Source organism: Fringilla coelebs (assembly GCF_963513975.1).
Source record: "Fringilla coelebs genome assembly, chromosome: 15".
Classification (NCBI taxonomy): Eukaryota; Metazoa; Chordata; class Aves; order Passeriformes; family Fringillidae; genus Fringilla; species Fringilla coelebs.
In genome coordinates, this window is record NC_140041.1 from 17,162,005 (window position 1) to 17,175,873 (window position 13,869).

Consider the following 13,869-nt stretch of genomic DNA (forward strand, 5'->3'; position numbering starts at 1 on the left):
CATTTCCAGTCTCACGTGAAGGGTGAGACAATGCAGGTGTCATAATTTACGCTGTTACAATCAGAAGCTAATTATTTCTTAATTATAATACATTATAAGTGTTTCTCGGCTTATCAGCTTTAGTTACATCTATTTCTTACAGCCAAACAGGACTTGTCTTGGGCAGGGACATTCAGAGCTCTGAGCTCCACCTTTAGACCCAATGTCTTGGGCAGAGACATTCAGAGCTCTGAGCTCCACCTTTAGACACGGCAACCAAAACCTCTCAAGGCAAGAGCAAGGGGACACAAGCCCTGACAGTGCTCTGCAGCCACTCCTCCAGAGGCTGAGCCCTGCACAGGCAGCTCAGGCAGACCGAGCCACGAGGGATGAGTACCTGGAGGTGCTGGAGCTCGTTGGTGTTGCTCTCACACTGCGCCTGCATGTCCTTCATCTGCGACTCGTGCTTCTGCTGCTGGTGCAGCCGCTCTGCCTTCTGCCTCTTCTCCTCCTGCAGAGCAAACTGGCAGAGGGAAAAGCAATGTGTAGGCAGCATTGCCCTGCTCTCTGGGGCTGCCTGAGAGGCCAGCCCAGCTTCCATTGCTGCACAGCAAAGAAGGAATTTGCGTCGCTTCCCAACACGAGTCACGGTGGAGGCAGCGCTGAAAACCACACGCAACAGAGCCCTCCAACCCAGCAGGAACTTAAACCCTGGAAAGGGCACTGTGGGAAAATGCAGCTTTCCCCCCTCACCCAGCCGAGCCTCAGCTCCTGGTGCCTTTTCAGGCCCTGACCTGTTTGATCTTCTCCCTCTGCTCGGAGGCGCTGCCGCTGGAGTGGATGTGGAGGCTCTTCTTGTACATGGCCATGCGGGTCTTGCCCTCGCTGCGCTGGATCTTGGGCAGCCGGGCCCTCTCCTGCTGCTGCCTCACCTTCAGCTGCTCCAGCATGCGCTGGTTGTAGCGCTGCATCTGCTCCCTCTCCTGCAGGCACACGGGGCTCAGAGGGGAGCGAAGCCTCCCCAGAGCCCTGAGCAGAACAGGCACAGCTGGAGGGCAGATTGGGGAGCAGCCTGGAGGTGGCTGGTGGCACTCCAAAGGGATAAGAGGGGATGGCAAGGGCTGAACATGCTGGGAAAGCAGAGGAGAAGGGGCTGGAGGTGCCAGTCTTCACTCCATGCTCTGGGGGTCAACCATGCCAAATCCTGGGCAGGGGCAGATTTCCAGAAAAGCCCTCCAGAATTCCCAGCTTCTTGCACATTAAATGCACACGACACAGAGCACAAGTCCCAGCCAAGAAGGCTTCATTGCCCTCTTGACACCAGCTTTACTCTGGTACTTTTTCACTAATAATGGCCAAGCCCTTTAACTCCCAACCCACCCTCAGAACAACAGAATTCATAGAATTATAGAATATTCTGAGTTGGAAGGGACCCACAAGGATCGAGTGCTGCTCTTAAGTGAGTGGCCCATATAGGGTTGAACACACAGCCTCGGTGATTTCCCCCCTTTCAGCCTGGAAGGGAAACACCCAAGGACACTCTGCTGACCCACACCAGCGTGGGAAGGGGCAAAGCCTTCACCTTCTCGTGCTTCCGGAGCAGCTCGTGCCTCTGGAGGAAATACTGGTCCTTCAGCTGCTGCTTGATGAGCTGGTGCTTCTCCTGCTGCTGACGCTCTTCCAGATCCCAGATGGAAGCTTCCCGGTCTGTGGGGAGGAGAAGGAGCAGGAGATCACCCACCCTGGCCTCCCATCCTGGTCACACAAAGTGTCCCAAGCTCGAGAGACTTCTGTGCACACCAACAGCGCAGCAGATGTTGGGGGTGATCATTCACCTCCTGTTTCCCAAGAGAAACTGGTTGCAAACCATATTGGAACCTGATTTCTTGCAGTTACGAGGCCTAATTGGTTCATATTTGTAAAGCACTTTGAAGATTAAGGCACCCAGTATTACTATTGTTAAACATTTAGACAGGACCTGGCAAGGCTGGCTTTTTCCACATCCCATCCTGCCAGCTTGCAGCTCTGTCACAGCATCTGCTGCGTGGGAAGAGCCAGGGCTGGATGAAGCCACGGCTGCAGCACTCCCTCCCCTCCCTCACAGCCTTTGCCACCCACCTCTCATCAGCTGCTGCTTCTTGTTGAGGCACTCACGCTCCTTGTCACAGATCTCTCTTTTGTTCTGGGCAATGATGTTCTTCATGGCCTGCTCCAGGTCCTCCTTCTGCTTGGCCAAAAACTCCTGTTCCTGTTAACAAACCAGCAGTGCCACCATGGGCTCTCCTCCTGCTGCAGCTTGGGAAGCAGCTGCTGGTGTTTCAGAACCTGCCAGTCCCTCCAGCAGGAGGGATACTTTATTCTACTGCACATTTCTCAGTCTTGGAACTGGGGGCATCTTCCCTGAGTCTCACCATGGTTTGTTTTTTCTGGGTGAAGTCGTCCATCTTCACCTTCAGGTTCCCTTTGCGCTGCTGCCGTGGCAGCTTCTCCACCTCGTTCTTCACCTGTGGGGAGGAAATTAAATTTCCCTGTAGGGCACTTTAGGCCAGGAACAACCCTACCCTCAGTCACTGAATGGCTCAGGAATCACCCAAAACTAAAACCGCCTGAGGAATCACCCCAAAACAGCTCAGGGATCACCCAAAAGGCCCCCAGGAAACACCCAAAACCACCTCAGGAATCACCCAAAAAACTTCAGGAATCACCCAAAAGCACCTCAGGAATCACCAAAATAGGCCCTCAGGAATCATCCAAAAGGTTCTCAAGAATCACCCAAGAGCATCTCAGGAATCACTCAAAACCATCTCAAGAACCACCCAAAAGCAAGATGTTCCTCATAAAACACCAACTGCTTTCCTCTCAAGTTCTGCCATGAGAAATGCTGAACTTCCCAGGAGGAAAGAGGTGCAGGCCATCACCTTCCCTCCCTCCCATCTCCAATTTCCACCTCCTTCTTCATCTGCTTGAGCTGCTCCAGGAATTGGGCGTGGTCGTGCTCCTGCTCCAGGTGGAGCAGGAACAGGAACCACCCAAAAGGACCTCAAGAATCACCCAAGAGCACCTCAGGAACCACCCAAAACCACCTCAGGAACCACCCAAAAGGCCTTCAGGAACCACCCAAAAGCATCTCAATAACCACCCAAGAGCATCTCAGGAATCACCCAAAACCATCTCACAAATCACCCAAAAGCAAGACATTCCTCATAAAAAAAACAACTGCTTTCCTCTCAAGTTCTGCCATGAGAAATGCTGAACTTCCCAGGAGGAAAGAGGTGCAGGACATCATCTTCCCTCCCTCCTTCCCTCCCTCCCATCCCCAATTTCCACCTCCTTCTTCATCTGCTTGAGCTGCTCCAGGAAGCGGCCGTGGTCGCGCTCCTGCTCCAGGCGGATGCGCTTGGCCTCCTCGCGCCGCCGCAGGGCGTGCTCCTGCTCCATCCTCTCGATCTGCTGCTTCTGCTGCCTCTCCAGGTTCTCCAGCTCCGTGTCGTAGAACTTCTTCTTTGCCTGCCCAGGAAGGGTTAGGGTGAGGGTTAGGGTTCCTGCTTTGCTGCCTTCCAAAAGTTTAAAAGGAAAAGTGAAAAGAGAAAAAAAATAAAAGGGGGCAGGGGGTTGCTCCTGCTTGGGTTGAGCCTCTTTACAGAGGAGGGAAACTTCCAGCCAGCACCTCACAGAGTTTGGAGCTCTGTGCTCCAACACTCCCTCATGCCATGGAAGGAGAGGATCTTTAAGGTCCCTTCCAAACCAAACCCTTGTGTGATTAGCTACAATATTATTTTACTTCAACAGAAGGGACCAAGCGTGTGAGGCCAGTTTTTCCAATTTACACTCAAAGCCTTGCCAGATTTCCTGCTGTCACACTCAGGCCGTGCTGCTTTCTTATTTAAAGGGTTTTTTTTTTTCCCTGTGAATTACAACAGCACTATAAACTGTTTCTCACAGTAGCCATGAACAGACATAAAAGAAAAGATCATTAAAGAGAGAGAGTCCAGAACAACCCTTTCCCTGCTACACCTTGCCAGGCAAAGGCTGCCAGTGCTTCCCAGGGTGCTTAATGCCCACAAAACCTCCATCCTCCATCCATGCTTCACATCCCAGAGGGGCTCCTGTGATGCTGCAACCCAGAGAGCATCCTTGTGTGGGGCACCTGCAGAGGAGCTGGGTTCCCAGCTGATTCCCAGGGGCTTTCCCTGCCCTCCTACCATCATCTCCTGCTCGAAGCGCCGCAGCATCTGCTCCTGCTGCAGCTGGTGCTTGCTGTTCAGCTGGGCCTGGTTCCTGTGCTCCTCCTTCTGCAGGAGACGCAGCTCCCGCAGCTCCTGGCGCCTGCAGAGGGGCAGGGGACACAGAGATGCAGGGTCAGGCAGGCTCAGAGAGATGTCACGGGCAGAGATGGGCACATCCACAAGCAGAGCATTCCAGCAGGGAGTGGGAGCTGCACCCCACCGCTCTCTGGGCTGCTGTGAGCACAGGCAGGAGGGAGATCCCAGCTGCCTGATGTGCTCCAGGCGCTGGGACACCGCAGGATGCTACTCATGAATAGTGCTGGAGAACCCCCAGCTCCCAGAGGTAAGGCCCTTTAGCATTCCCAGCTTCCCAAACAAGCCCTGGCGAGGATCCTGAGGTGGTTCTGCAGGCACTGGTGTCCCCCAGCAGCCCAAATACCCCTTGTGCCAGCTGGGTTAGTGCTCACTGCTCCTCAGGTCCCTGGCTGGACTGCTCTGGTCTGGCCTCTGTGCTCTGTATCCATTCTTATTCACACCTGGGTGGTAAGAAGGGCAGTTTTCCCAAATTCTGACCCATCTGTGATGACATTGCATCCCTCCCCTCATCCAGCTCACCAGTAAACGAGCTCTGCTAATGAGCTTTTACATAAATCTGATATTGGGGCTGAGGAATAAGGCAGCCACAGGGACACAGTGTTTAGGACAAATTATCCTCTCAGGGAGTCCCTGAGAGCAGCACGAGGGAGCCTGGAATTGGGCATCAAATAAAACAATTTGTATTTTAATTATTTTAAGGGCCTTTTCATTTCAGTGCTAGAAACAGCAGCTCCTCTTTCTGAGAATAAGTCAGAAAGCTGTAAGATCTGCAAAGGAGTCATCAAGGAGGGAGGATACACCCATGAATATTAAATAATGCTCCAGGAGTTTACAACTCCCTTGGCCATTCTGTTAATGAAGTCTGAGGAGATTTGAGAACAAAAGAGAGAGGAACATCTTGAGAAGATTTCCGAGCTAATTTCCACTGAGGCAGGCATCTGCAGCCCTGGGGACACATTGAGTCATTCCCAGAGGACAGAGCCAGCCACAGCAAACCTCCCCTTGTCACAATCATGCTGCATCCTGGGCTGAATCCCTCCTTCCCCTGTCCAAGCTGGGACCAAGACAACCAAGCTGGGTTAGTTCACAGGGAGGAAAACCCTGCTCTTCCTCCATCCCAGTGCCCCACTTGCCTGAGGAACCTCATTTCCTCGTCCTTCTTCTCGTCCTCGCTGATGATCTTGGAGGTGGTGACGCTCACCTCCACGCCGTCCACCACGAACTTGCGGGTGCGTTTCAGGGTCTTCTTCTGCAGCCGGGAGTCCTGGGGGGCAGGGAGCAGAGGAGGGGCCCTGAAGCAGCTCCCCAGGGCTGCCACAGCTGCACTGGAGCCCCCAGAGCAATTCTAGTGCTCTGTTACTCATGAGGAACATTCAGAAGGAAAGCACACGGGGCTCAAAGCATCAGTGAATTTGGAGATCCAGGCTGGCTACCAAACCATGGAGCAGCGGGACTTCCACCCTGAGGAAACCTGACCCACCTCCCAAGGACTATTCCTCACCTTCCTCACATGGCCTGCTCCCTCAAAAACCCAAAAAAAAACTTCTCTCCCCTTCTAAAGGACCAACCCAGAGAGCAAATCATCTCTGTGGCATCGTAGTCCTCCTCCTCAAGGATTCCAGGTGTCCTGGGAAGGAGGAGGAGGAGGAAATTCCTGTGCAAGAGCATCACATTTCCAATCATCAGGGATTGCAGGCTGCTCTGGGGGATGTTGGCTCTCCAGCTCCCAGCAGGAGGTGGGGAAGGTTTTGCCAAGAAAGGTTTTTAGGCACGTTTCTGTGCCGGGAAGCTCTCACTCCTGCAGGCAATGTGACCAAGATCTTGTGCAACACATCCCTCTGCCCCCTCAGGCCACAACATTTCTTCTCCTGGAGCTCAGCAAATACCATTCCAGTTATTTCGCCTTTTCCTCGAAGCCCTGCTGACTTGGCAGCTCCAGGTCAAGCATTCCCAGCCTGCAGGAAGCTTTAGCAAAAGCCCAGAAGCCTGGGAGGTCTTTGTGCAGCCCCTGCTGACACAAACCAGGCCAGATGTAGGGCAGGTTGGGAAAACTGAGAGGCACAAGCCCAGATGAACTTTTCCCTGGGATCAGGTGTGCTAAGGAAGAGCAGCAGAGTGATGGACTATGGATAAAGTCTAGGAAACTCTATTTGGGGTTCCACCCTTGAGCAAGGACAAGTCAGGCTCGTGGTGTGGTTACTGCACACAGAATAGACACCAGACATCAGCCTCCCCTAGATTTCAGTGCCCTGGCACAGAAGAGGACACATAAACCTTCAGCAGCTCCACCACGAGCTCCTCCTTCCCCTGAGGACATGCCACACGCCCCTGGCACAGAAGAGGACACATAAACCTTCAGCAGCTCCACCAAGAGCTCCTCCTTCCCCTGAGGACATGCCACACGCCCCTGGCACAGCTCAGCCCTGGGACAGGCAGCATGGAACACAAACCTGGAAAGCTTTCCCTGGGGAAGGGTCCTCCCTCCCACACGTTCTCCAGCACCCTCTGGCACCACTCTCACCTTGAGGGAGATGGAGCCGCTCTCCCTGTTGAGGGACAGGTCAGCAGACAAGGAGATGCTGAGGTCCATGCTCTCGGAGGCCGAAGTGCTGCCGGAGTCCGAGTCCCTTTTGGAGCGGGGGAATGGCCCCAGGGGCTCCAGGCTTCCATTGGCCAGCTTCTCCTCGCTGAAGTTCTCCAGGAAAACACTCTCTGGTCGCTCCACCATGCTCTTCCTCTCCCCCATGCTCTTCCTCTCCCCCATGCTCTTCCTCTCCCCCATGCTCTTCCTCTCTCCAAGGTTTTTCCTCTCCTCAAGGCTCGTCCTCTCTTCAAGACTCTTCCTCTCCTCATTGTTCTTCCCCTCCCCAATGCTCTTCCTCTCCTCAAGGCTCTTCCTCTCCTCCCTGCCTGGCCTGGGCTCCTTGCTCCCCTCCACTGAGATTCCCAAATGTCCTGGCTGCAGGATGATGTCCGGCTTGTCCTGGGTGGCCAAGGAGGCCAAGTTGGGTTTTGTGGAGTGGCTGGTCTCCAGTTTGTCACTGTCACTGCTCATCCCTTTATCCGAGGCTTTGTGGCTCTGGCCCTCTGTGGTGTCCTTGCCAGTCCCCATGGAGCCGTTCAGGGCTTTGGGCAAGGAGGAGTCTGGGGGTTTCTCCCCATCAAAGCTCAGCTGGCTCACCTCAGAGGAGTCCCTCTTGTGCTTCCCAGGGGGCTGCAAAGACAGGCAAGGGCAGATGTTGGGTTTGGCAGCACCACTCAACACAACTGCAAGGGCTACGAGGCAGAGCAAAGTCACCCTGAACTAAACTGGAAGGGAATGTTCCTTTTAGGACATCTGCCCTGGGATGCTTCCCTCTTTCCCCAGGTTTGTGGCCACCAGGATCCTGGGGGGAAGGAAGAGGAGCAATGAAAAAGCCCCAGAACCTGCACATCCTTAAGAGGCAGATGAGGAATTTGCACACCAAACTCATTTTCCCGTGGCTAACTCCACTGCGGATGAGCCACTTGCCTTTGTGACACAGGAGGGAGGTTGAGACATGTCCCCAAGCAGCTCTGAGATGTCCCCTGCAAAGAGCCAAGCCCAGGGGCAGATCTGCCCAGCTCCCTCCACATGCTGCTGGCTTTGCTTTCACACAGCTTCTCCAGCCTGCAGCAGGGCTTACTTTTCCCTTTTCATTTTGTTTTTAACCACTTTTCATCAGCCCCTCCTGTGAGTGTGCACTGGGCCACCCCCCAGCACCACTGCTTCTCCATGCCATTGGAAGCCACCAAAACCCAGCACCTCCCCACCTGATGTGACCCAAAACAGTTTTGGGAAGCTGAAGAAACCACCAGGCTCTTTCCCCCAGCACAGGCACCGCGGTGCAGCTGCTCACCGAGGCAGACTCCGAGGAGTCATCCTCCTCTGCTTCGTCCCGGCTGTCCTCGATCTCCTCCATCACCTCAGCCTTGGCCTCGGCCACCAGCTCCCGCAGGGCCCTGTTGCTGGTGACCTTGCTGACAAAGGGGTGCTGGAAACCAAGCACAGTGAGAATGTCAGGTGGCCAGAGTCACACCTTGTGAGCCCGAGGACGACTTCTGGCTTTCAAAGAGCCGAGGGGGTGGTTCCTTGCAGTGTCACTGGGATTTACCCCCAGAGGAATTCACAGGAGAGAAGTTGGCTGAGGTTCAGGGCACACCTAAACCTCAGGTGCTCCCCAAAGCTGCTTTATGGCAGCAACTCCCCCCAAAAAAGCAGCAGTGGGATTTAGACAATCTGCCCACAGAGTGTCACCAGGAGCAGTCTGCAGGATCCCTGGGAGCAAAGAGAGCCTGGGGGGAGGTTAAATTGGAATGGGGCTGGAATCACTCAGGGCTCACAGCTCTGGGATCACTCAGGGCTCACAGCACTGGCATCACTCAGTGCTCACAATGCTGGGATCACTGCTCACAGTGCTGGTGCTGAGCTGCACCAAATGAAGGGGAGTCCCTGGGCTCTGTGCCCCAGCACACACTGCAGCCAGCAGGGAACAGCAGCTTCCAATTTTTGCTGTGATTTTGGGAAGGGACAGGAGGAAAGGAATTGAATTTCAGGCAGGGCTAAGCAGGTACAGCCCAAGCTGCCTGCCACAGGGGTGTTTCCAGGAGCTGCTTCTGTTCCAGATGGTGTCCACAGGGGCTCTGCAGGTTGCTCCAAAGGGAAAAACATTGCTGATCCTTTTTGGAGAGTTTTAATGGCTGGAAAGTGCTATGAACTTTCTAAAGAAGACAGAAACAATCTGAATCCAGCCTGGGGTCACTGGTCTGGTCCCTACCTCCAGCAGCTGGGCAGCACTGGGCCGGGTCTCCGGGTTCTTGTCCAGCGCCTTCTTCAGGAAATCTCTGAACTCCAGGGACCTTAAAACACAGCTGGTGGTGAGAAATTCAGCACAGGAAAGGCCTCAAATAGCAGAGGGATCAGCTTGATCCCTCAGCAGGTTCTGCCCCAGCTTGCAACTGGCCATAATCAGCATTTTTCTCCCATGGGAAACCCTGTGCTCAGTAATTCTGATTATTTGTATGACAAGCAGCAACAGGGCCAGGTCAGGGACCAGGTTCTGCCTTTTCCTGTGCTGGCAGCAGATGGTGGGGACTGAGCCCCAGCCCCTGTGTCCCAGGCAGGGCAGAGGCAGGGCAGGACACAGCAGCTGTCCCCAAAGGAGCTCGTGGCAGCAGGAGCTGCTTGGGGACAAGGAGCCATCCCAGAGCCCCAGTGGGCACGGGTGGCTGTGAAGGAGCAGGAGCCCCATAGGAGGGCACCCTCAGCCTGCCAAGTGCAGCTCTGAGCTCCCTGATGTCACTTCTGGGCAGCTCCAGAGGCAGCTCCCACCCTGCCTGCTGCCTGTGACAGTGACTGTGGCTGCTGTGACAGTGCTGTCACACCAGGGCCCTGCCAGTCGTTTGTGCTGGTTGACCTGCAGCAGCTTTTATGATTTAGAAATCAGTAAATTAATAAAATAAATAAATGAACGAAAAATAACTAGCTGGTTTTCTTTTAATTAACTGGCTGGTTTTCTTTTGCATGCAGAAATGGCTTTCCAGACTCCAGGGAGAGCAATTCTGGAGCTCTTGGCCATCTCCAGCTTTAGAGAAAAATCTGCCTTTCACACACATGGGTTGTTTTGAGAACAGCCAAGGGGTCACCCCTGGTTTTGGGGGGTCTGTGGGTGAGCAGCAGCTCTCCCTGTGCTGCCTGCACACCGTGAGCACAGCGGGAGCATCCTGCCCTCAGCCAGCAGCGCCTTCCCAGCCCCCTGCACACAGCTGGAGCTGGAATACAGCTAAAACCCTACCCACATTAAAGAAAACTGCTACAAATAACTGGATTTTCCCCTTGTGTGCTCCCTGGGCTGCCCCCTCACCATTTGGAGGGGCAGCTGAGCGTGGGTGGGTCGGACTTGGCGATCTTCAGCAGGACCCTCATGGGGTTGAGCTCGTGGTGGGGGGGCTCAATCTGGGCCATCTCGATCAGGGTGATCCCCAGGGACCAGATGTCAGCCTTGTAGTCGTAGGGAGTGTCCTTCATGGTCTCACACATCACCACCTCCGGGGCCATCCTGCGAGGGGCAGAGCGGGGCCGGGGTGATGCCACAAATAACCCCCAGTGCTGCAGAAAACACAGCTTTCCCCCCCAGTGCTGCAGAAAACACAGCTTTCCCCCCCTGCTCCGGGTTTCAGAAGCAGCAGCATCTTTTCCACGGGGTGCAGCCCCCTCCCTCCTCCCCAGAAAACCCCCAGGCCGTTGACATCTGGCGCGGATGTTGCCTCAGAGCATCAATTAATCCCTGCAATTCCACTCCTCCAGCAAGCTGGGTGATTTAGAGGTTGTGTTTCTGGGGCAGGGACTCGTTCCCATGTGCTTGGAGTGGCTTCAAAGCTGATCTCAAGCCCGGGGTGGGGGGAGCAGGGAGAGCACGCTCGTGTGACCCTCGCTCCAAGCCTGGAGCACTGTGACCCCTCTGCAGCACACAGGCTGCTCACAGCTCTGCTCAGGCAAGGAAAAGCCCTGAATGTGCAGAAAACGGCCAAGAATCCTCATTCAGATCCTCCCACCCTGAGGCAGCGGGGTCCCACACAGCCCAAAGCTCCAGAGCAAAGCTGATTTTCAGGGGTGAAGCCCCTTACTCACCAGTAAGGGGTCCCGATGAAGGAATCTCGCTTCTGCAAGGTTTTCATGTTCTTGGCAGACACTCCAAAGTCAGCTGCAAAAAGCAGTAACGTTAGAGGCTGGAGGAATGCTGGAAAACCCTTCTGAGTTAGCACACTTGGCTGAGACACAGACTGGAAAGCAAACAACACACACTGATGCTGCGTCCTCTGAGCTGAGCGTCAGGAATTAAACTTGGTTTGGGGTACATGACCCCCAGGAGTTTCCTCTCCCATGTACTATAAACCAGGCACAACAACCCCCTCCTGCCAAACCTTACACGTCTAGGAGGAAACTGAGCTCTTTTCTGCAAACAAATCCAGCTCCGTGGCAGATTTCAGGATTATTTCCTAGCAAAAAGCCTGATTTTAGAGCAGAAAACCCAAAGTGCTGCTACATTCCTCCACAGCAGATTTCAGGACCAATTTCCTAGCAAAAAGCCTGAAAACCCACATTGCTGTTCCATTCCTTCTCTCCCCTCCAGCCACTGCAAGATGCCTCTCCCTGATTTTGTCCCCTCTGAGCTCAACCCAATTAAATTGGTCAGACTGCAGGTGGGTTGGCTCTCTGGGCCAGCCCTGGTGGCAGCTGGAGGAGCTGTCACCTGTCCCCAGCCTGAGCTCAGGGTGTCCCTGCCTGTCCTGCAGACAAACCCACCCTCTCCTCCCCCAGCAGGTCGCTGGGTGCCAATTGAACTGCAGAGCAGAGCGAGCTGGCAGAGGAACCCCTTGGCAAGGCTGCCCCTGTCACCACCAAAGCTGCTGTGCAGATAAGAGGAATTCTTCCAGCTCCCAGCCTGCCAACTGGCACCCTGCTCAGGATGCTCAAAATGCACAGGAATTGGGTTCAGAGAGGAATTAAACAAACTCAGGGAAGAAAAATCCATCGGGGGGGCTGAGCTGGCTGTGCCCTGGGGGCTGCAGCTCCATTTGCCTTTCCATGGAGCAAAACCTTCCCCTCCTTGTGCTGCTGCTCTTCTTGGGCAGCAGAGGAGCATCCCTCCATCCCAACACACTCAGGTGTTGTATTTTGTGGGGTCCCCCGTGGCAGGAAGGAATTAATCTGACTCTACGTTCTCAGAAGGCTAATTTATTCTTTTAGGATATTATATTACATTAAGAATGCTATACTAAACTATCCTAAAGAATAGAGAAAGGACACAAACAGAAGGCTACAAAGAATGATAATGAAAACCTGTGACTGCTTCCAGAGTCCCAACACAGCTGGCTGTGATTGGTCATTAAATCAAAACAATTCACACGAAACCAATCAAGCATTCACCTGTTGGTAAACAATGTCCAAACACATTCCAGAGCAGCAAAGCACAGGAGAAGCAATCAGATAATTATTGTTTTCCTTTTTCTCTGAGGCTTCTCAGCTTCCCAGGAGACAATCCTGGCGAAGGGATTTTTCAGAAAATATCACAGTGACACTCAGGGACACCCAAACCCTACAAATCCAGCTCCAGCTGGCCCTGGGGGTGCTGCCAGGGACTGACTCACCCAGCTTGATGTCCCCATCCTGGGTGAGGAGCACGTTGCCAGCCTTCAGGTCCCTGTGGATGATCCTTTTGCTGTGCAGGTAGTGCAGAGCTTCCAGCATCTGGCGGCAGATCACCTGGATCTGGGGCTCGGTCAGGCCCCGGTCCAGCTCTGCAGGGAGGGACAGGGGGTCAGACAGCACAGGGATCAAGGGATGCTCACCTGAGCAGCAGGAAGGGCCAGGTCACCCAGCAGGGCATGGCAAAGCCACTGTCCCTGTGTCAGAGCAGCAGGAGATGATGGAAATCAGCTTGTAAGGGTGATTTATTCCCTAAGCCAGCACTTGCAGCAGAATTTCCACCTCTTGGAGCTGCTGGCTCCTTGCTCCCTCCTGGGGATGCTCACTGGAACAGTGGGTGAGGGGGATGAGGAGGGGGAGCCAGAAATGCTCGGGGTGGGCTCTGAAGTGCAAATTCCCTGATAGTCTGGGAGGACAGACACGCTGCTGTGAGAGGAGGGGGCTGCACTGGGCTCAGACATGAACCCCAGCAGCCCTGGTTCCCCAGGGAAGGGGGAACCAGGGAATGGTCCCTGCTGTGGGGGTGCAGTGCAGGGACACAGCACTCCCCAAAGGAACAGGATTTAAATGCTCAGCAGGGGGATCCCTACCCGCTGCTCTGAGTGGGGTTTGGGTAGCACAGGCGTTCAAGGAGTGCCTGGACACTCTCAGGCACGTGATGGGATCCTTGAGGCTGTCCTGTGCAGGGCCAGGAGCTGGGTTTTGTGTGTCCCTCCCAGCTCAGGGTGTTTTGTGATTCAGTGATTCCCTTTCTGGGGCTCGCAGGGACAGGAGTGACCTCCCTGCTGGGCCACCTCTGCCAGGCCAGGGGGACAGCTCTGCAGAGCATCACTTCTGATGGCCAGCATCTCCTGAGTGCCCTCCCTCCCTCAGCAGTGCACATCCCTCCTCCAGCAGGGCCCAGGCAGCACCAGATGGGGCTGATGGAGGGACCCCAGCAGCTGGGACAGATGTTTGCTCAGAGCAGGGATCTTAACCACAGCCTGGGGCTGCTGGGTCAGACACTTTGTTCCTCCTTTCCTCACCAATATCTCCCCTGCTCTGGGAAAAGCTGATGATTTTCACCCTCCATCTGGCAGAAAGAAGTTCCAGCGGGCCACAAGTTTTGTACATAAGATTTTGAAGGTCAAACCCCAGCTGCAGGTGGGGATGGGACAGACAGCATTCAGCATTTCTGGAATTCTGGGATTTACTAATTCTGAATTTACTAATTCTGGGAGCATTCCTGAGCTCCAGCTCCTCCTCACCCTCACCCTGGGTGAGGGTGAGGAGGCTCAGGGGGATGGAGATGGCATGGCTCAGGGGGATGGAGATGGCATGGCTCAGGGGGATGGAGATGGC

At 54.5% G+C, this 13,869-nt stretch overlaps 1 protein-coding gene across 1 annotated transcript in view; it reads right to left on the reverse strand.

Moving 5' to 3' along the window:
* STK10 (serine/threonine kinase 10) overlaps window positions 1-13,869 on the reverse strand; it is a 39,151-nt gene that overhangs the window by 2,770 nt on the left and 22,512 nt on the right. The window contains exons 4-17 of the mRNA XM_084216062.1: window positions 12,471-12,620; window positions 10,951-11,023; window positions 10,184-10,378; window positions 9,098-9,179; window positions 8,180-8,314; window positions 6,823-7,515; window positions 5,435-5,565; window positions 4,182-4,305; window positions 3,307-3,486; window positions 2,391-2,483; window positions 2,098-2,227; window positions 1,562-1,686; window positions 774-962; window positions 377-502 (exon numbers count right to left, since the gene is read on the reverse strand). Coding sequence (XP_084072188.1) covers window positions 377-502; window positions 774-962; window positions 1,562-1,686; window positions 2,098-2,227; window positions 2,391-2,483; window positions 3,307-3,486; window positions 4,182-4,305; window positions 5,435-5,565; window positions 6,823-7,515; window positions 8,180-8,314; window positions 9,098-9,179; window positions 10,184-10,378; window positions 10,951-11,023; window positions 12,471-12,620 — 2,426 coding nt within the window. The remainder of the gene's footprint in view (window positions 1-376; window positions 503-773; window positions 963-1,561; window positions 1,687-2,097; window positions 2,228-2,390; window positions 2,484-3,306; window positions 3,487-4,181; window positions 4,306-5,434; window positions 5,566-6,822; window positions 7,516-8,179; window positions 8,315-9,097; window positions 9,180-10,183; window positions 10,379-10,950; window positions 11,024-12,470; window positions 12,621-13,869) is intronic.